This window comes from Tamandua tetradactyla, chromosome 2, assembly GCF_023851605.1.
Source record: "Tamandua tetradactyla isolate mTamTet1 chromosome 2, mTamTet1.pri, whole genome shotgun sequence".
Lineage (NCBI taxonomy): Eukaryota > Metazoa > Chordata > Mammalia > Pilosa > Myrmecophagidae > Tamandua > Tamandua tetradactyla.
Window position 1 is genome coordinate 62177613 of NC_135328.1, and position 23492 is coordinate 62201104.

At 37.5% G+C, this 23492-nt stretch overlaps 1 protein-coding gene and 1 non-coding gene across 2 annotated transcripts in view; both read right to left on the reverse strand.

Moving 5' to 3' along the window:
* The window catches only part of UBE2R2 (ubiquitin conjugating enzyme E2 R2), a 99276-nt gene that overhangs the window by 23826 nt on the left and 51958 nt on the right, over window positions 1-23492 (reverse strand). The window contains exons 2-3 of the mRNA XM_077147923.1: window positions 7992-8078; window positions 81-178 (exon numbers count right to left, since the gene is read on the reverse strand). Of these exons, the coding sequence (XP_077004038.1) occupies window positions 81-178; window positions 7992-8078 (185 nt within the window). The remainder of the gene's footprint in view (window positions 1-80; window positions 179-7991; window positions 8079-23492) is intronic.
* On the reverse strand, window positions 5848-5954 carry LOC143675159 (U6 spliceosomal RNA). The gene has a single exon (XR_013171403.1). It is a non-coding gene; the product is annotated as a U6 spliceosomal RNA (small nuclear RNA).

Below are 23492 nucleotides of genomic sequence, written 5' to 3' on the forward strand. Positions count from 1 at the left end.
GTAGGGGCAAAGAAAACGAGGAGAGACTAAGGCTCACCCAAAAAAAATACCCAGATTATTTCTTATGTTTAATCCCTTACCTGACATTCTGAGTAGGATTCCACCTTTCGGAGGGCAGTTCTCCACTCTGTGGGTCATCTACAGGCGGATGAAGAATCGAAATGCATACATCTCCATTCTATGAGACACAAATATCATAATATTCAGTAAATACTCATAAAGGTTGTACAAAAAAGAGACATCAATTCTACTGAAATTTCCTTTAATTCGAGAAAGCCTGTTTTCTTATCTTTAGGGGAGAAAAGAATTCTGCTTTCACTTCACTTTCATAATCAAAGTTCAAGAAGAATTAAACACCTTTTTAATGTTAACTTTGATTACCCTCCAAGATACAGTTCTCAGAAAATAAACATGCCTGTAGTACCATCCTATTAAGTTATCACTTAAAAACAGAAATAGACAACCATGATACATCAAGATTCAAGAGTCTTGAGAAGCAACTAAATATATCTCATTTTCAGACACATATACCTTAAGTTTATAAAGAGAGGTAAAACAAATCTGATCTTTCTTAAAAATCTGCCTGAACAGATGCTACAATCACCTCACCAGTGGCTTCAACAATTACTATGGCTAACATTAAATTAAAAATATTCCATACAGCAACATAACAAAAAAGTCCCTCAAGTATATAGTTAGGAGAAATTATTATTGTTGTTATATTCTGCTTCAAGAACTTAAATTATAGGACTTCTTCCACAAATACATCTAATTTAATTCACATATACTTGGATTGCCTACAATATGCAATGGAGAGTGCTATTCAGTAGAAAGACAAAGCTGAGTAACAGACAGTCCCTGCTCTCTTAGGCCTTGGTCTAAAATGGAGGATAAGACTTCAAAAAAAAAAATGGAAGTACAAACTACACACATTCAAGTTCATAAATATTAGGTATACAACCCAAATTTACACAACGTACATATATACACACATTCATATAGCCAACCATATACCATATAAAGAAAACTAAACATTTTTAAAAGGATAATGCAATTTTAATAAATAGCAATACTATATACAGTTCTGTGGTTGAATATCTGACACAGTTCTCATCAGGCTGAAATAAGGTGTCAGCAGGGCTGTGTTCCCGTTTGGAGGAACTAGGGGAAAATAATTTCCTTGTCCTTTCCAGCTTCTACAGACTATTCTTGTGCCCCCCTTCCTTTATCCTCAAAGAAAGCAACCTTGCATCTCTATATGCCTTTCTTTGGAAGTCACTTCTCCTATCACTCTCCTTTTCTGCCTCCCTTTTCCATTTTTAAGGACCCTTGAGATTACAGTAGACTCACCCAGATAATCCCAGAATAACTTCCCTATTTTAAAATCAGCTGATTAGTAACAGCCATAATTCCACCTGCCCTTTTAACTCCTTTTTGCTATGTAATCTAACATATTCACATATTCTAGGAATTAGACGTGAACATCTTTAGGGGACCCTTACTCTGCTTACCACAGTTGTGAAGAGCTCAGTTTGAATGAAGAATAAAGCACAAAAAAATAGGCCAGAAAAGTAGGCTACTTGATTCAGAGTTTAATATGTATGTAATTGATATCTGTGTACAAACAGAATTGTACATAGGAAACGCATATTAAAAGATGGGCAAGTTCCCAGGGCGGTACAAGGGTAGAGTTCCGTGGTATAATTCCATGTGGGAGAGAACTGTTCGATCTCTGGACCATACACCTCCTCCCCACACGTGCCCACCCCCCAAAAAAGATGGGCAAGTTCCAAGTCTCCAAAACGCTAGTTTTAAAACGAAGGCTACCTACTCTAGGTCTTATCCATAGCTGAAATAATCAGCATCTCCAGAATTATTTAATAATCTTTCCACAACGATCCTGAAATGCAGTCAAAGTCTGAGCACGTTATCTAGAGAAACCTCTTCCTCATACTATAAAGTCAGAAAAAAGGCGTAATGTAAGGTCTGCAAATTCATAAATATAATTACATAAACATATGTAAAACTCTGCTTGTCCCAAATTATTTACAGACCAAAGCCCAGCTCTAAAAAACAGAAATTTAGTGACATAAATATTGCTATATTCTACATGGTGGTTATATTTTTTAGAAGTAATCCTTAAAGTATACCTTCATAGAGCAACCTATTGTCCTAATTTAAATTTTTTCAAAGAAAAAAGCACAAGTAAAAAGGCAAAAAAATAAAGTCTGAACAAGCATGACACAGAGTTCAAATCTTTAATAAATGTGTATTACTAGATCACACTTGCTAGGGAAAATTCCAATTACAAATCAGAGTCAAAATCATCTGGTTTCACACAACAAGCAAACTCATTTTTCTTCCCCTGTCTACATGGAACATGACTCCCAGGGGTGTAGACCATCCTGGCAACATGGGACAGAAATCCTAGAATGAGGTGAGACTCAGCATCAAGGGACTGAGAAAACTTTCTTGACCAAAAGGGGGAAGAGTGAAATGAGACAAAACAAAATGTCAATGGCTGAAAGATTCCAAACTGTGTGGAGAGGTTATCCAGGAAGTTACTCTTACGCATTAAACAGATATCACCTTGTTAATCAAGATGTAATGGAGAGGATGGAGGGAACGGCCTGAAAATGTAGAGCTGTGTTCCAGTAGACATGTTTCTTGAAGATGATTATATAATGATATCACTTTCACAATGTGACTGTGCAATTGTGAAAACCTTGTGTCTGATGCTCTTTTAATCTACCTTATCAACAGACGAGTAAAACATATAGAATAAAAACAGATAATAGGGGGAACAAATGTTAAAATAAATTTAGATTTAAATGCAGTGACCAATGAAAGGGAGGGGTAGGGGGTATGGTGTGGATAATATCTTTTTCTGTTTTCTTTTTATTTCTTTTTCTGAATAGATGTAAATGTTCCAAGAAATGATCATGATGATGAATATGCAACTATGTGATATTGTGAATTACTGATTATATATGTAGAATGGAATCATAAATTAAGAATGTTTGAGTTTGTTATATATTTTTTTTAATTTAAAAATTTCTGTAAATCAAAATTAAGATTTCAGGATGGCTGAACCTATGATAAACTATCTAGCGGTACGATATGGAAACATTTAACTGTGAAACATATTAATAGAAAATATTGCATGAATTATAGTTACAAAATAAAATATAAATGAATCTAAAAAAAAAAACATCTGGCTTCTACTGGCTTCCTTCCAGATTTATCTGGTTAGCATTAACCAAGATAAAATTCATGAACAGTACAGAGTTCTACAGAAGCATTCTATAAAACTTTTAGCCCATGTTTTAGAAATGAAAACTATTTTTCAAGTCGTCAATGATGAAAATAGAAACAAAAGAAAACAAATACATTTTACCAGGTACCAAGAAGTTATTTATGTTAATCCTGATAGCTAAAGTAAAATTAAAAAAGATATTATATATTTCTAACTAGCTGATAAAAAAGCATTCATGCTCATTGGAAGAATGCTTTAAATAAGTTGAAACAAAAATGTTTTATTCATGCCTCTATTGGAAAGACCACTGGGTAAAACAATGCAAAACTTACAACTATGGTTTGGCATCATAAATAGTCATCAAATGAACATTTTAAAAAATGAACACCATAAAAACTGATAATATATAACTATATCTTAATACAGCATCCAGCACCTTTACATGAAGAGTTAAGATCACAGAGTTCAAGTATGTTGCCTCTGGTAATTTATATTACAATAGAGGAGTACAGTTTGATGCACCTAGAGGAATAGAAAGCAGCTATGGACAATTAATTAATGCATGTTTTAAATGCTCCATTCTAAACTTTAGTCCAAGTAAAGTCGGTAGTAAATAGTATTGTACCAAAGGTAATTTCTTGTTTTTGATAATTGTACCATGTAAGCACAAGATGTTAACATTAAAGGAAGCTAGCAAAGGGAGTATAGGAACTTTCTGCATTAATTTTGCAAATCTTCAAAAATAAAAAGTTATTTCAAATGAAGTTTTTAAAAAAAAATAGATATAAACTTAACATTTGAAATATGTCTATAGGACCTAGAAAATAAAAGTAAAGCATTTTAATGAAAATTATTCTAAATTTTTTAGCATTTAAAAAATTTGTATATTTACTGATTATATATATAGAATGGAATGATGTTAATGTTTTTGTTTGTTGTTAATTTTTTTAATTAATAAATAAAAAAAGGAAAAAAATTTGTATTTAAAATTTATATAAAATGAGTTTAAGAATAACGAACTTAAGCATTCTGTCCTAGTCTTGAAAGATCATCAGGAATGTAACAACAGTTTACGTAATCAATTCTAACATGATTTCTTTGGCTTCATTACTAGATTCCTGGTCTGAATTAAATTCTCAGAGAAATCACAGAACTACCATAGAAGCTCTAAGAGTAACTGCATTAAACAGGGCTTAAAAATAATAATAATTGAATCAAATAGGGAAAATGTACGCTAAATTATCAAAGGAAATGAAGCAGAACTAGCTGTGCCTGCCATTTGTTTTACTACCAAAAATTTACAGTTACCAAAAAATAAAGTAAACCCTTATCATAAAACATCTTGCTAGGTCAAGGATTCAAGTACACTTCCAGTCAAACTATAATCACTATGAACATGACATATACAGAATAAAGAAAACCATAATGTGGATGGCAATGGAGGAATGGTAACAAAAGATAACAATTTATAATTGCATGGCTTTATTTGTTAGGACCTTTTGATTGCATCAAGGGCTTTCAAGTTTTTGAGAAGCTGATTATATTCTCTTCCATTTTACTCCTAATAAATAACCTATCTAAAGAATTACAAGGATCATAAAATATGTGAAATTAGGTCCATTTACCATCTAGTCTAAATTTCACTATTCCTAAAAGCAATGGTTCCAACAGACTTGGCAAAACCATTACTAGCGCGGATTCTTCAAAAAAGTTCACATTACACAGGTTATTTCACATGCCTTGGGAAACTCGTATCAAACAGTAGGATCTATTTTTAATCATCTTTGTAACAATAACATTGAAAAATACTATGCTGTAATGCTAGTAGAACAATAGTCAAATTGGCACTCTCCAGTACTAGAAGATTAAGTGAAATGCAAAATATTTTCATATAGGCTATCTTGTAGCCTAAAGCTTACTGTACCCTTTGTTTCATGGTAACATTTATCTGTAAGCACTATGCAGGAAAAATGATTTGTATGGCTCCTTGAAAAACAGCTAAAATCTTAATAATTTTTTTTTAAAGTAAAGTCCCACAGTGTTTTGTTGAACTATAACTCATAAAACAGAACTAGAACTACAACTCATAAAATGTTAAATATGAAATAAACAGTGAGATTGTGGCTGAGTTGCAAGAGCTATAAAGCTAATAGTAAAGAAAGTGTGTATATACACATAATTCACTTTAAGACAGGATATATGAAACAAATGGGGCTCACTGGCTGTCTACTTCTGAGCAGTACACCCAGTAACAGATAGTCAGCAAACAGAATTTTGAAGCTCAACCAGTACAAAACAGAAAGGAAGAGACTGTGCAGTACAATCTCTGATGACAAATTCACGTTCACTTTCTCTTTTTCTCAATTTTCCCCTTGATATTTATAAATTTCACATATATGGCTATGATAAAAGAAAATTTTAGATAATATAACTTACCTATTAAAAAACAGCAGTATTTATAACGCTGGGGGCTGTAGTAAATCTCCTTGTACATACGTAACAGAACTGTAAGCAAAAGCTTTTGTAACTTTTAAAACTTGACATTAAATAAACTATTTTCTATTGAAAATAGTCTTCATAATACTTTTTTAAAAAATATGGAATGCTTCATGAATTTGCATGTCATCCTTGCACAGGGGCCATGCTAATCTTCTCTGTATTGTTCTAATTTTAGTATATGTACTGCTGAAGCAAGCACCAAAATACTTATTTTTAATACTCATGAAGTTAATGTACCAAAAATTTCTTCATTAATTCCCATATTTTGGCATTTGGGTAGGATTTGCGTTTTGTTTTTATTTTTCTTTTCCTATTATTTCCTCTCTTCCTACCCTGGTTCTATCATAAATAAGCCTGCAGGAAATATTTTGATGACTACTGCAATTTGGTACTGAGGCCCATTTTGTTTCTACCACAGGTGGCAACACAGGGAGGTAAGAATGAAGTAACTTTCAAGAGCATTAGAATTATGAGCCCCAAATCTCTAAAATCACAAATATTTAAAAGGGCCCTCACAAAGTACAACTCTGAAAGTCTCTAGAAGTGCAAGAAAGGTATATGAACTTACATGAAAAGAATGTTCTTAGGATGTTTTTAATTGAAGTTTAATACCTAACTATGATTCAACCCTTCTTTAACAACAAAACATTTATGAAATGGAAAATAACTACACATTTATGGGACATGCATACATTATTTTGTTGTAGGAAAATTTATTATGAATATGGAAAATAATTTCTTAAAACCATGATCCAACGCTAAATTTAAACAGAAAACCAAGTAGTGAACAAACAGCAGAAGGGGGAGTTTAATTTCCTACCTCAACTTCCTTCTTTCAGGGTTTTGAATCCTTCATTTATTTGTTTTTTGAAAGGTATTTGGGAATTAGATAATAGAGAGAGAAGCAAGTGACTATATGACTTTAAGGCTAATTAGTTCTTGACTAGAGTATTAAATAGACAGGAATAAAAAAATAATTTTATATGGACCAGAGTTTTAAATTTATGAAACAATAAATTATATCTATAAACTCTCTCCTACAACAGGCTGATAACTTTGTTATACAAAATAGGGTAGAGTATTCACTGCTGCTTTATTTGTATTATGATTATGTCAAATATTAAAGAAAACAATATTCTAGGAACTTATTTCTGAAAACGACATATCACCTTTATAGCACCAGTTTATCTGTTTTAAAAAGCAAAGAAAAGTGAAGATAATGTCTTACAGAACAAGGAGACTGTGAAAAATCATAAAGCTGCTGCAATGTGCTTATTTATACAGATTGAGCTTCAAGTTTGTTACCCAGAGTAGATTTTCCATTTCTTACCTAGGAGCATTTTTAAAAGCTAAGTAGCTTTGTTTCTGGAGCAAAAGTGCTTCGCAACATCCACAAAAAAAGGAATAAATGACTAAAATTCCAAGGATCAAACCCAATTTTAATGCTCAGCCCTTGCTACAATAAAATGATACCATTACAGAGCCATATTACAATGAAAAAATTACAGAATGGTACAGAGCAGCCTCAAAGGACATTTTACCGGTCCTGCCATAACATATCCTAAGAAACATAATGTATTATAGCATATTTCTGGATTAGCTCAAAACTAGGCTTGTTTCAACAATAAAACTAGAAATGTTTCTACTGGGTAGTTGGATTTGTCCAGTAGAGGAACCTCACCTTGGATTTATTCCAAAAGAAGCTCTCAACTGCTCACCAGCAACTCCTAAAAGGAGGCCAGTCCAAATGGAGTGGGATAAATACCCTCAAAAAGCTGAATCTCTGATCAAAGCCACAGGTGACCCTTGCTGTAAGTCAGAAGATAAGTACAATAAATTCATATGACTTTCTACTATGTTTTAAATATGCAAATGTAAAAAATATATATGCAAATGTTAACACATGTGCATTATCATCTTAGCACCAAGCTGCAAAGGTTTAAAGTCTCAATTTGTTTTTGTCTGTTTGCTTTTTTTTTGGGGGGGGGGGGGGGCAGTGCATGGGCCAGGAATGAAACCCAAGTCTCCTGCATGTAAAGCCTCTATCTTAAATAAAACGGAATATACAAAACTACCCTCAGTTTTGAACAACTAAACCAAAGACTAATTAAAAGCACAAAACCATAATTATTTTTCTGTGGTTACAGCAGTAACTATCACAGCATACTAAGTAGAAGTTCCTTTAAAGTAGTATATCTTAAAATTAAATCTACAAAGAAATTTCTGATACTCTTACCTCATAAATGTTGGGGTGCCACATTTTGGTCAAGAATCTGAAGGTAGGTGGTGAATACGGGTAGTCAATAGGAAATTTAATATGGGCCTGAAGAGAAAAAAAATGAAATGCTAATAAATTTATGAGATCAATTTATCTAATAATTCATTTTAATACACCCCAATGAAACAAAGCTTCTTTCTATAGAGTAGATACTTGGATTAAAATATCTCATATATATTTTGCTATCCCCAATGTCAGGGTTAGAATGTTTTTACAGAATTTCTCCAAATATTTATAAGATGGTATGTTAAATCACCAAAACTCAATAGCTATATAATTTTTTATTTAACTCATCTGAGTGAAATACAGCACCATATACAGGTATGCCTCAGTTCTGCTTTTCATTTTTATAACTAAAAACATTAATTCAACCTTAAGGAGAAAATATAAAACAAAGATAATCACATAATTTAGCAATTATGCCATCACCTAGAAATAATAAATGCTAATCTTTTGATGAAGTCCTTCCAGTAGATTTTCAGTGCATACATACACTTATTTCTTTGTAAAACCTATTCTCAAAACTTTAAACATAGTAAAGTTTTATATTTATTTATTTTCATATTTTATATTTTTCCACTTATTCATATTATGAATATTTTCCAATGTCATAAAATATTCTCAAATGTATGACTGCCATTATCTGTATAATGTTCCACTATATATATATATATATATATATATATATATGACTCATTTTTAAAAACTATTTTCCTACTTTTGAGCATTTGGATTGTTTTTCATTCTTTTAGTACTATAAATACTACTGTAGTGAATGCTCTTGTTGGTATTCCATATCTCAATTATCAAAAAAATCCATTCAATTCCCAGACCAATGCACCAAAAACAAAAATTCCAGAAAAAAAGGGTCATTTAACAGTACCAGTAAAAATAAAGGAGAAAGGAGTTTAAAGGACAAGCTAAGAGTAATGAGTTAAGGATATCAGTAGAAATAATAGATAAAGAAGCTTAGAAAACTCTCTTTGCCATAAAAGCAATGAGAAAATTGGCAAAAAGTTGTCAAAATTGGCATTTTCAGAACTCTGGGAAGTAACCAAAGGCTTGAAGCAATCTGGGGAGAATGTATTCAAGAAAAATGGCTGAACCTCAAAAAGAACAGCAAGCTTTGTGGTGTTTTAACTTGCCCTAGTCCCATTCCCACTCTACAGCTTCCCAGTAGCTCTTTCATGGTGAAAACCTACAGCCTGGCAACCACTGGAAGAGAAGAAAGAACGAGGTTGAAGCTTCTTCAAAGTCACATTCCCACAGAACCGTAACTCGTCTGGTGATTTCCTAGAAGAACCCCACTGGCAAAGCTGTCATAACTGACCTGATTTGGAGCATATCCAATATGGAAAACATATTTTACCCCTGGAGATATTTGTCCAAAGCTAAAATAGGCAACTAACTTCACAGTAGCCTAAGGCAGTGGAATAACGGGTCAAAGAGCAGACTAACCAAAAACATAAAAGGAAAAGCTGCTATGTAAGATGTGCCAAAGGACTTAGAAAAGTTCAGGCATATTCCTCAGAATCTAGAAGACTACACATGCATGCATTCCCAAGGCTGTGTACAAAACAGGAAAGATCTGAGAAGGACCTAAGTTAGCAGCTCTCACTGACTTTCTTCTACACAAGCAGAAGCGAAGGCAATGGCAGAGTTCTCAACTGCCTGGCCGAATGTTGAAATCATGCCTCAGACAAGCCATAGAGCCATCCCAAAGCCTGGGAGCCTTACTGACTCTAGGCAATTAAGGAAATCTCTGTGAAATCAATACTGAGCACCAAGAAGACACTTAAGTGACCATATACAACAAGAAGAAAGACTACAAAAATAATTTGGAAAAGTTACTAAACAAGCAACTACTACTAAAACAAACAGCAACCACAAACCTTTGCAAATGAGGGAGAGGAACTGCCACATTATATTATTTAAAATGTCTAGCTTTCAACAAAAGAATTATGACATGTAAAGAAGAGGAAATATGGTCTATTCATAGGAGAAAAATGCATGCGATAGAAACTGTCTCTGAAGAAGCCTAAAAGTTGATCTTCAAGAAAAAGACTTTAGACTTTCGGGTAAGATGGTGGCTTAACAATGTGAGCATTTTAGTTCGTCCTCCAGAACAACTACTAAATAACCAGAAACAGTACAGAACAGCTCCTGGGGCCACGTCAGTAACCAGACACACAGCATATCCCAGTCTGGAACAGCTGGACCCGCTGCGAGCACCCTCCAGAACCGTGAGTTCCCAAAGCTGCAGCGGCCAGTGGCCCTCCCCGACAGGCCGTTTCCCACAGGGGTAAGGAAAGGACTTTACCAGCAGCAGGGACTGGGCACAATCAAACGCCAATTGTGGAACTAATTAACGAATTCTGACTACTAAAAATAGGCCCCCAGCTTAGGTGAACCTGATCAAAGTGGAGGTTGCTCAGTTTTGCCCCGGCGCCAAGGGGACAGGACTGACAGAAAAAGGGGGGAAAAAAGAAGGAAACAGAGGTTTTTGTGGCTGTGTATCTACAAAGGCTTGACTGCCTCTGGATACAGCAGCAGGATTTTTCAGGCTGCAACTGCCCCAGGCATAGGCAGAAGTGAGCTCTTTTGGGGGCTTATCTGGAGCCTGTGCCTTCCCCAGGGGAGGGGTGAAACCCCACCCAGGTGGAATTCCTCCATCAAGGAATTCAGACACCAGGGCTTGGTAATTTGAAGCCATTAAAACCAGCCTACAACCTCTCCTCTGTCTCCACCACGCCCCCCAGCAGGGAGAGTCGGCCAAAGTTAAAGGTACCACATCATCTTATGCTGGTGGGACCTGCAGACAGACAAGCGCCACATACTGGGCAGGATAAGAAAAACAGAGCCCAGAGACTTCACAGGAAAGTCTTTCAACCTGCTGGGTCTCACCCTCAGGGAAAACCGACACAGGTGATTCTTTCCTCCTGATAGGAGGCCAGTTTGGTCTGGGAAAATCTGGCTGGGGTCTATATATCTAAGTAGACCCTCCTAAGTGTGTGTGTTGGGGGGGGGGGGCACCACAAAGCAGGGCAAGAAAAAAAGAAAACAAGAACTGAAAAATTCTCCTATGTTAAACAAAACTTAAGGTCCAGATAAAGCTGAACGTAATGTCAAAGAACAGATAGACAACAAATTCATCCAGCAAGGAAACCCTAGATAAAAGAAGTGAAAGCAATCTCCAGAATAAACTAATTAGGGTAATCAAATGCCTAGATGCCAGCAAAAAATAACAAATCATACTAGGAAAACTGAAGGTATGGCCCAGTCAAAGAACAAACCAACAATTCAAATGACATACAAGAGCTGAAACAATTAATTCAGAATATACGAACAGACATGGAAAACCTCATCAAAAATCAAATCAATGAATTGAGGGAGGATATAAAGAAGGCAAGGAAAGAACAAAAAGAAGAAACTGAAAGTCTGAAAAAACAAATCACAGAACTTATGGGAATGAAAGACACAGTAGAAGAGATGAAAAAACAATGGAAACCTACAATGATAGATTTCAAGAGACAGAACATAGGATTTCTGAACTGGAGGATGGAACATCTGAAATCTGGCAAGAAACAGAAATTATAGGGAAAAAAATGGAAAAATATGAGCGGGGACTCAGGGAATTGAAAGACAATATGAAGCGCACGAATATACGTGTTGTGGGTGTCCCAGAAGGAGAAGAGAAGGGAAAAGGAGGAGAAAAACTAATGGAGGAAATTATCACTGAAAATTTCCCAACACTTATGAAAGACTTAAAATTGCAGATCCAAGAAGTGCAACATCCCCAAAGAGAATAGATCCAAATAGACATACTCCAAGACATTTAATAATCAGAATGTCAGAGGCCAAAGAGAAAGAGAGGATCTTGAAAGCAGCAAGAGAAAAGCAATCCATCACTTACAAAGGAAGTCCAATAAGACTATGCGCAGATTTCTCAGCAGAAACCATGGAGGTGAGAAGACAGTGGGATCATATATCTAAATTATTAAAAGAGAAAAACTGCCAACCAAGAATTCTATATTCAGCAAAATTGTCCTTTAAAAATGAGGGAGAGGGTGGGCCACGGTGGCTCAGCAGGTAAGAATGCTTGCCTGCCATGCCCGAGGACCCGGGTTCGATTCCCAGTGCCTGCCCATGTAAAAAAAAAAAAAAATGAGGGAGAAATTAAAACATTGTCAGACAAAAAATCACTGACAGAATTTGTGACCAAGAGACCAGCTCTGCAAGAAATACTAAAGGGAACACTAGAGACACATATGAAGACAGAAGAGAGAGGTGTGGAGAAGAATGTAGAAAGGAAGACTATGAGTAAAGGTAAAAAGAAGGAAAATAGATAGATCTGACATATAAAATCCAGAAGGCAAAATAGTAGAAGAAAGTACTACCCATGCAGTAATAACACTGAATGTTAATGGATTAAACTCTCCAATCAAAAGACATAGTCTGGCAGAATGGATTAAAAAACAGGACCCATCTATATGCTGTCTCTACTCAAAGGACACGAGGCCAAGGACACAAATGGACATTTACACATCAATGTTTACAGCAGCATTATTAACAATTACCAAGAGATGGAAACAGCCAAAATGTCCATCAACAGACAGCTGGCTAAACAAACTGTGACATTTACATAAGGTGGAATACTATGCAGCTGTAAGACAGAATAAAGTTATGAAGTATGTAACAACATGAATGGACCTTAAGGACTGTATGGTCTCACTGATATGAACTAACATTAGTGAAAAAACCTGGAATATTTCCTTGGTAACAGAGACCACCAGGAAAAGAAACAGGGTAAGATATTGGGTAATTGGAGCTGAAGGGATACAGATTGTGCAACAGGACTGAACTGAAAAACTCAGAAATGGACAGCACAATATTACCTAACTGTAATACAATTATGTTAAAACACTGAACGAGGCTGCATATGAGAATGATAGAGGGAGGAGGGCTGGGGCATAAATGAAATCACAAAGAAAGATAGATGATAAAGATTGAGATGGTGTAATCTAGGAATGCCTAGAGTGTATAATGATAGTGACTAAATGTACAAATTTAAAAAATGTGTTTGCATGAGGAAGAACAAAAGAATGTCATTACTGCAGTGTGCTGAAAACAGATGGTACTTAATATTTTAAAATTTCAACTAATGTGTGAGACTAAAGCAAAAAATGTTTATTTGGTACAAATCTACACTTTGACTAGTGCATCTCCTAATATCACTTACGTAGATAGTTGATTGAACACCTTAAGTACATGGAACTTTGTATAGGACATGAGATTTTGTTGGTTTGTCCAGGGGATGCCCTGATGAATCCCAGAGTGATCTGATCAGTGAGTGGAAAAATATTTGCAAAGTCCCCTTTGGGGAATGGTGAGAATGGGGGAAAACTCAACTTCCCCAAGTTGAATTCTTGATATTCTCACAAGCAGTGTGGACAACCAAAGCTATAGGCTGAGCCCCCAGTCTTGGGGTTTGTTCATACGAAACTTAACCCCATAGGGGATAGGTCAAGCCTATTTAAAATTAAGCCTAAGAGTCACCCCCAAGAGAACCTCTTTCCTTGCTCAGATGTGGCCTCTCTCTCCAGCCAACACAGCAAGCAGACTCACCACCTTCCCCCTGTCTACGTGGGACATGACTACCAGGGGTGTGGATCTTCCTGGCAGCGTGGGCAGAAATTCCAGAATGAGCTGAGATTCAGCATCAAGGGATTGAGAAAAACTCTAGAATGAGTTGAGACCCAGCATCAAGGGATTGAGAAAACCTTCTCGACCAAAAGACAGAAGAGTGAAATGAGATAAAGTGTCAATGGCTGAGAGATTCCAGAGTCGAGAGGTTATCCTGGAGGTTATTCTTATGCATTAAGTAGATATCACTTTGTTATCCAAGATGTAATGGAGAGGCTGGGGGGAACTGCCTGAAAATGTAGAGCTGTGTTCCAGCAGCCATGTTTCTTGATGATGATTGTATAATGATATAGCTTTCAGAATGTGACTGTGTGATTGTGAAAACCTTGTGTCTGATGCTCCTTTTATCTACCTTGTCAACAGATGAGAGGAACATATGGAATAAAAATAAATAATAGGAGGAACAAATGTTAAAATAAATTTAGTTTGAAATGCTAGTGATCAATGAAAGTGAGGGGTAAGGGGTGTAGTATGTATAATCTTTTTTTACCTCTGTTATCATTTTCTTTTTCTGTTGTCTTTTTATTTCTTTTTCTGAATTGATGCATATGTTCTAAGAAATGATGAATATGAAACTATGTGATGATATTGAGAATTACTGATTATATATGTAGAATGGAATGATAGGTTAATGTTTTTGTTCTTAATTTTTTTAAATTAATAAATAAATTTTTAAAAAGTCAAATCAATTATATAAAGGATATAAAGAAGGTACATTAGTTAGGATTCTCTAGAGAAACAGAATCAACAGGAAATATTCGTAAATATAACATTTATAAAAGTGTCTCACGTAACCGTGGGAACGTAGAATCCAAAATCGGTAGGGCAGGTTGTGAAGCTGACCATGCCGATGGAGGATCTAGATGAACTCCACAGGAGAAGTTCATTGGCCGAAGCAGGAAGAGAGTCTGTCTCTTCTGAATCCTCCTTAAAAGGCTTCCAGTGATTAGATTAAGCATCACTCATTGCAGAAGACATGCCCCTTGGCTGATTACAAATGGAATCAGCTGTGGATGTAGTCAACATGCTCCCACGATTTAATTCTGTGAAATGTCCTCACAGCAAAAGACAGTCCAGCACTTGCCCAACCAAACAAACAGGTACCACCACCTAGCCAAGTTGACACATGAACTTGCCCATGACAGTCCACCTCTTGTCAACTTGGCAGCTATACTCATCACCTTAAACTGTACCTAATTTCTAAATAGAAAACAATAAAACACATTTTTTTCTCACCTAACAATACTAGACTGTCTTGCATATAACTGGAAACACATTAAATCTCTCCAGAATGAGGGAAGTCCTTGGGTAATATTCATTTTTAAACTTGACATCCTACAACTTAAATAGTATAACATGAACAAAACAGTATACTAGTCCTTGTTTCAGTAACTAATCACGAGGTTGTAGTTCGTATTTATCACTATCTTCTTCCACTCCCATGCCACGTTCCCTTTACCCTCAGCAAGCACTTCAGCTGGCCGTGGTTCTCTTCCTGGTGGGGTGACCCAAACCTTCGTTCCTGAAGTTTCAGAGCCATTGGTAGCCATGCCTGTATTGGGTTTTTGCAGTTTTCCATTGATTTTAATCACAGGGCATGGTAGTACTGAAAGACGCCCTAGGGGATCTTCTATATTCCAGGAAAACTTTTCTTTACCTCCACTGTGTAGTTGTAGTCCTATTTGCCCCTGATAGTGAGGGTCAGTCACCTCAGCCAGTAATGTAATCCCCTTCTTGGCTTGCTGATACAGGGGCATGAGTAGCCCAAAGTGACCAGGTAGCATGCTGACTTAGATTCGAGTTTAATGGAATCATTGTTGTTTCTCCTGGAGGAAGCGCTCCCCCTTTTGGAAGTAAAACCTGTAGATCAGCAGTGCTCAGGGTTGCAGGGACAGGAAACAAAAATTTTCCTAGTAGATCGCAAGTGGTAATAGTGAGTGGTGCCACTCCCATTTCTACCCCTTAGTTCTTGGAACCATGGATCCTGGCTATGGGAGAAACAGCAGCATACAGCAGATGCTGATTCAGAGCATACACAATCTCCTGGAGAACATTACCCAAAGTCTTCAAGGTACTGCCACCTTCTTGGCATCGTAATTGAGTTTTCAAAAGGCCATTCCACCATTCTATCAATTCAGCTGCTTCAGGATGATGGGGAACATGGTAAGACCAGAGAATTCCATGAGCATGTGCCCATTCACACACTTCATTTGCTGTGAAGTGTGTTCCTTGATCAGAAGCAATGCTGTATGAAATATCATGATGATGGATAAGGCATTCTGTAAGCCCATGGATGGGAGTTTTGGCAGAAGCACTGCATGCAGGGAAAGCAAACCCATATCCAGAGTATGTTTCACTTCCAGTTAGAACAAATCGCTGCCCCTGCCATGAAGGGAGTGGTCCAACGTAATCAACCTGCCACCATGTAGCCAGCTGGTCACCTCAGGGAATGGTGCCATATTAGGGGCTGAATGTGGGTCGCTGCTGCTGACAGATTGGGCACTCAGCCGTGGTGTAGCCCGGGCAGTCTTGGTGAGTGGCAGTCCATGTTGCTGAGCCCATGCATAACCTCCATCCCTACCACCATGAACACTATGTTCTTGAGCCCAGTGAGTAATAACAGGAGTTGCTGGGGAAAGAGGCTAACTGGTATCCACAGAACGGGTCATCTTATCCACTTAATTATTAAAACCTTCCTCTGCTGAAGTCACCCTCAGGTGCACAATCATATGGGACACAGATACCTTCATGTTTTTAGTCCACTCAGAAACGTCTATTCACATACCTCTTTCCCATACCTCTTCGTTACCAATTTTCCAACTACAGTCTTTCCAAGTCCCTGACCATCCAGCCGAACCATTAGCAACAAACCCATGAGTCAACATACAAACGAACCTCTGGCCAGTTCTTCTTGCAAGCAAAATTAACAACCAAGTGCACTGCTCAAAGTTCTGCGCGCTGGAAGGATTTCCCCTTACCACTGTCCTTCAAGGACACCCCAAAAAGGGGTTGTAGTGCTGCAGCCGCCTACTTTTGGGTGGTACCTGCATATCGTGCTGAACCATCTGTAAACCAGGCCCGAGTTTTCTCTTCCTCAGTCAATTCACTGTAAGGGACTCCCCAAGAGGCCTTAGCTCTGGTCTGGGAATGAGAAGGTAATGTGGCAGGAGTGGAGACCATGGGCATTTGGGCGGCTTCCTCATGTAACTTACTTGTGCCTTCAAGACCTGCTCTGACCGTATCTCATACATACCATTTCCAGTTTATGATACAGTGCTGCTGCACATGCCCAACTTCATAGTTTGGTGGGTCAGACAACACCCTGCTCAAGATAAGCAATTCAGATCTCATAGTACCTTGGTGGCCCAAGGTTAAGCATTCAGTCTGTACTAAGGCCCAGTAGCAGGCCAAAAGTTGTTTCTCAAAAGGAGAGTAGTTATCTGCAGCAGATGGTAAGGCTTTGCTCCAAAATCCTAAGGGTCTGCGCTGTGATTCTCCTATAAGGGCCTGCCAAAGGCTTCAAACAGCATCTCTATTTGCCACTGACACTTCCAGCACCATTGGATCTGTTGGATCATATGGTCCAAGTGGCACAGCAGCTTGTACAGCAGCCTGGACCTGTCACAGAGCCTTCTGTTCAGCTCCCCACTCAAAATTAGCAGCTTTTCTGGTCACTCAATATAAATGGGCCTGAGTAGCACTCCCAAATGAGGAATATGTTGTCACAAAAATTGAAACAGACCAACTAGGCGCTGTGCCTCTTTTTTGGTTGTAGAAGGGCCCAGATGCAGCAACTTATCCTTCACCTTAGAAGGGCTATCTCCACATGCCCCACACCACTGGACACCTAGAAATTTCACTGAGGTAGAAGGCCCCTGTATTTTTTTGGATTTATCTCCCAACCTCCGACACGCAAATGCCTTACCAGTAAATCTATAGCAGTTGCTACTTCTTGCTCAATAGGTCCAATCAACATGATATCATCAATATAATGGACCAGTGTAATGTCTTGTGGGAGGGAAAAATGATCAAGGTCCCTGCGGACAAGATTATGACATAGGGCTGGAGAGTTGATATACCCCTGAGGTAGGACACTGAAAGCTGACCTTGCCAGCTGAAAGCAAACTGTTTCTGCTGATCCTGACTAACAGCTCTTGAGAAAAAAGCATTTGCCAGATCAATGGCTGCATACCAGGAAGCAGGGGATGTATTAATTTGCTCAAGCAATTATACCACATCTGGAACAGCAGATGCAATTGGAGCTACCACCTGGTTGAGCTTATGATAGATAATCCACTGGCATTCTCCAAGACCCATCTGTTTTCTGTACAGGCCAAATAGGAGAGTTGAATGGGGATGTGGTGGGAACACCACCCTTGCACCCTTCAAGTCCTTAAGAGTGGCAGTAATCTCTGCAATCCCTCCAGGAATCCAGTATTGCTTCTGAATACTATTTTGCTAGGTAGGGGCAGTTAGTGGTTTCCATTTGGCTTTTCCCACCATAATAGGCCTCACTGCATGAGTCAGAGAGCCAATATGGGGATTCTGCCAGTTGCTCAGTATATCTATTCCAATTATACATTCTGGAACTGGGGAAATAACTACAGTATGGGTCCAGGTGCCCAGTGGACCCACTGTGAGATGGAACTGAGGTAAAATTTCATTGATTACCTGATCTTCATAAGCCCCTCCTCTGACTGGTGGGTTAGAGTAATGTTTTCAGTCCCCTGGAATAAATGTCCCTTCTGAACCAGTGTCTAATAATCCCCGAAAATAGCTGATCATTTCCTTTTCCCTAATGCACAGCTACCCTGGTTAAAGGCCGTCGGTCTCCTTGGGGAAGACGTGGAGGAAGATTAATTGTATAGATTTGTGACAGTGTAACAGGGTTCTCCCCCAAAGGCACCTGGCCTCCCTTCATTCGAGGGGCTCTGGGTCTGTAAACTGTCTCAAGTCTGGAAATTGATTAAGGGGCGGTGACTTTGTGTTTTTTTAATTCAAGTTAGACTTCTGTTCACTTGACCTAGAACTCTCTTGTTTATACAGCTCAAACAAGAAGTTAATAGACTGCCCGTCTATTGCATTTCTAGATACCCCATGATTTAGTAGCCAACACCACAAATCTCTGAGAGTCATATAATTTTGACTCCTGCTTTGAGTTCGCTGTCTATTATAATGGCCATGTCTATCCTATCTTTGGCGATTAAATGCTGCCACCTGGCTTCTGCCATCTCAGGATCTGGTCATCCCCATTTTGTTTAAGGATTCCAGCTCAGTGACAGCAGTTCCCACAGTAATTTCTGACCTACAAAGAAGTGTAACTCCAGGGGTCTTCAAGGATGATGGCGCTAGTCTCACAAATTTATTTCTCACCATTCTGGTAAAAAGTGCATCCTCTGGACATTCCTAGGGTGTAAGAGCAGGGTTTGCATGATAAATCCACTCTAACATTCCAATCTCTCTAAGCCTCTGGATCCCCTCATCTACCTTATACCAGGGCAGTTCTGACATTTCACCTCAGGTAATGTTAGTCACCTTTTGATCCATGTTTCAACCAACCATCCAAACAAACTATTAATGCCTTTTCTAACCCCTGAAGCTATAACACTGAATGCAGAATCTCTGCTTAGTGGGCCAATAAATTCAGACTGATTCAGCCTTATATTCCTCCCACCATTATCCCACACCCTTAAAATCCATTGCCACACATATTCCCCTGATTTCTATCTATATAAACTGGAAAACTCACACAGTTTTTCTGCAGTATAATGTACCTCCCTCATGTGTGATACTTTGTACCTCACCTTTAGGAGCCTGTTGGGACTTTAGTCTAGTTACAGGACTGGAAAAAGCAAGGGTGGTGGGGGTGGGTCATGAAAAGAATTATAAATATCTTCCAAGCCCTTTGCTTCAGGGCATTCATTTGCAGTTTCAGCTGATGAAACAGGATTAATCACTCTAGGACCAATCCATTCAGATGGAGGTTGGGTGGCCAACTCCTCAAGGCAGGCTGGAGATGGGGCGGCTATGTCCTCAGGGCAGACTATTATAGGGTTATCTAGAGAAGGCTCAGCATGACTATGGTTTCATTGTCAATCCATATGTTGCCATCCCGTTTTTCAGGGTCCCACTCCTTTCTAATCAATGCCTTCACTTTAACAGCAGACACCACGCAAGATTGAGATTTCACTTTATGTTGTAAAGTTGCTACTCTACAAATAAGATTCTGAGTCTGATTTTCAGAGATCTCAACTCTACAGCTACAGGAAATAAGATTTTCCTTCAGGACACGCACAAAAACGTCTACATCCGTCAAATGGTGCTTAAGCTTTTCCTTTGAAGCCTTAAGGCCATTCCTCTCACTCATTAATGTATCCAGTGTATCTAACAACAACCAGTCAACATCCCTATACCTCCTATTTTCACAAAACTCCGTAAAGGTGTCAAAAACATTATCCCCCAGTGCTTGGCTTCCTACAAGCCAAGCATTAGGATAGTCCAGTGGTGATATTTTGACTATCTCTTTTGCCAACTCACTCCATGCATTGGCAATGTCATTCTGATGATGGGAATCAGAGTCCTTAGTGCCTTTGAGTCCAGTCAGAGTAGAAAAACATTCATAGAAACCCATTTTTAAGATTCTTTTTCTTAAGAAACACTCCTGGTATCAAATTGTATTACTTAGGGTTCTCTAGAGAAACTGAATCAACAGAAAATATTCGTAAATATAAAATTTATAAAAGTGTCTCATGTAACCGTGGGAACACGGAGTCCAAAATCCGTAGGGCAGGCCATGAAGCTGACAATTCCAATGGAGGGTCTGGACAAACTCCACAGGACAGGCTCGCCTGCCAAAACAGGAAGACAGCCTCTCTCTTCTGACTCCTCCATAAAAGCCTTCCAGTGATTAAGCATCACTCACTGCACAAGACACTCCCCTTGGCTGATTACAAATGGAATCAGCTGTGGATGCAGCTCACATGATCATGATTTAATTCTATGAAATGTCCTCATAGCAACAAACAGGCCAGCACTTGCCCAAGCAGAAAAACAGGTACCACCACTTGGCCAAGTTGACACATGAACCTGACCATGACAGAAGGCAAGGGAAAAACAAAAAGAAATTGAAAGCTGAAAAAAAACAAGTCATTGAACTTATGGGAAAGAAAGACACAGGAGAAGAGATGAAAAAAACAATGGAAAACTACAATGTCAGATTTCAAGAGGGAGAAGATAGGATTAGTGAACTGGAGAATGGGGCATTTGAAATATGACAAGCAAAAGAAAATATATGGAAAAGAATGGAAAAATATGAGGAAGGACTCAGGGAATTGAATGACAACATGAAGCGCACAAATACACATGTTGTCGGTGTCCCAGAAGGAGAAGAGAAAGGAAAAGGTGGAAAAAAATTAATGGAGAAAACGATCACTGAAAATTTCCAAACTTTTACGAAAGACTTAAAATTACAGATTCAAGAAGTGCATTCATTATACCCCAAAAAGAATAGATCCAAAATGACATATTCCAAAATACTTACTAATGAGAACGTCAGATATCAAAGAAAAAGAGAGAATTTTGAAGTAGCAAAGGAAAGCAATCCATCACATACAAGGGAAGCCCGATAAGAATATGTGTAGATTTCTGAGTAGAAACTACGCAGTAGAGAAGAGAGTGGTAAGATATATTTAAGATATGAAAAAGGAAAAACTGCCAACCAAGAACTCTATATCCAGCAAAACTGTCCTTCAAAAATAAGGGGGAAATTAAAACATTTTCAGGCAAAAAATCACTGAGAAAATCTGTGACCAAGAGACCGGCTCTGCAAGAAATACTAAAGGGAACACTAGAGACAGATAGGAAAAGACAGGAGAGAGAGGTGGGGCAAAGAGTGTAGAAATGATGACTATCAGCAAAGGTACAAAGAAGAAAAATTAGATGTGACATAATTAAAAAGTATGATGGTAGAAGAAAGAACTGCCCTTACAGTAATAACAGTAAATGTTAATGGGTTAAACTCCCCAATCAAAAAACATAGATTGGCAGAATGGATTAAAAAATAGGACCCATCTTTCTTGATGATGACTGAATAATGATATAGCTTTCACAATGAGACTCTGTGAATGTGAAAACCTTGTGTCTGATGCTCCTTTTAGCTACTATATCAACAGAAGAGTAGAACATATGGAATAAAAATAAATAATAAGGGGAACAAATGTTAAAATATTTAGTTTGAAATGCTAGTGGTAAATGAAAGCAAGGGGTAAGAGGCATGGTATGTATAATCTTTTTTTTCTCTATTATCATTTTATTTCTTTTTCTGTTGTCTTTTTATTTCTTTTTCTAAATCGATGCAAATGTTCTAAGAAATGATGAATACGCAACTATGTGACGATATTAAGAATTAGTGATTGTATATGTAGAATGGAATGATATCTTAATGTTTTGTTTGTTAATTTTTTTTAATTAATACAAAAAGTTAAAAAAATAAAATAAATTTTAGTTTGAAATGCTAGTGGTAAATGAAAGCGAGGGGTAAGGGGTATGGTATGTATAATCTTTTTTTTTCTCTGTTACTGTTTTCTTTTTCTGTTGTCTTTTTATTTCTTTTTCTAAATTGATGCAAATGTTCTAAGAAATGATGAATATGCAACTATGTGATGATATTAAGAATTACTGACTGTATATGTAGAATGGAATGATATCTTAATGTTTTGTTTGTTAATTTTTTTTAATTAATAACAGTTAAATATATATATATATATATATATATATATATATATGGGACACAGCAAAGGCAGTGCTAAGAAGGAAACTTACTACCCTAAATGCCTATATCAAAAAAGAAGAATGGACGGGCCATAGTGGCTCAGCAGGCATAATTCTCACCTGCCATTCCAGAGACCTGGGTTTGGTTCTCAATGCCTGCCCATGTAAACAAAAAGAAGAAAGAGCAAAAATCGAAGAATTAACTATTAACTTGGAAGAACTAGAAGAGAAAGAACAACAAACTAACCCCAAAGCAAGCAAAAGGAAAGAAATAACGAAGATGACAGCAGAAATAAATGAAATTGAGAACACGAACACAATCGAGAAAATCAACAAAACCAGAAGTTGATTCTATGAGAAAATCAGATTTTCATAAAACTGATGGACCTTTAGCAAAGTTGACAAAAAGAAGAAGAGAGAGGATGCAAATAAATAAAGTCAGAAATGGAAGAGGAGACATAATCATTGACCCCACAGAAATAAAGGAGGTAATGAGAGGATACTATGAACAACTTTATGCTAATAAACTAGACAACGTAGATGAAATGGACAACTTCCTAGAAAGGCATGAAGAACCAACACTGACTCAAGAAGAAATAAACAACCTCAATAAACCAATCACAAGTAAAGAAATTGAATTAGTCATTAAGAAGCTCCCAAAAAAGAAAAGTCCAGGACCAGATGGCTTCACAAATGAATTCCACCAAACACTCAAAAAAGAATTCGTACCAATCCTGCTCAAACTCTTCAAAAAAGGGAAGAGGAGGAAGGCTACCTAGCTCATTCTATGAAGCCAACATACCCTCATACCAAAGCCAGACAAAGATACTACAAGAAAAGAAAATTACAGGTCAATCTCTCTAATGAATATAGATGTGAAAGTCCTCAACAAAATTCTTGCAAATTAAATCCAGGAGCACATTAAAAGAATCATACACCATGACCAAGTAGGATTCATCCCAGATATGCAAGGCTGGTTCAACATAA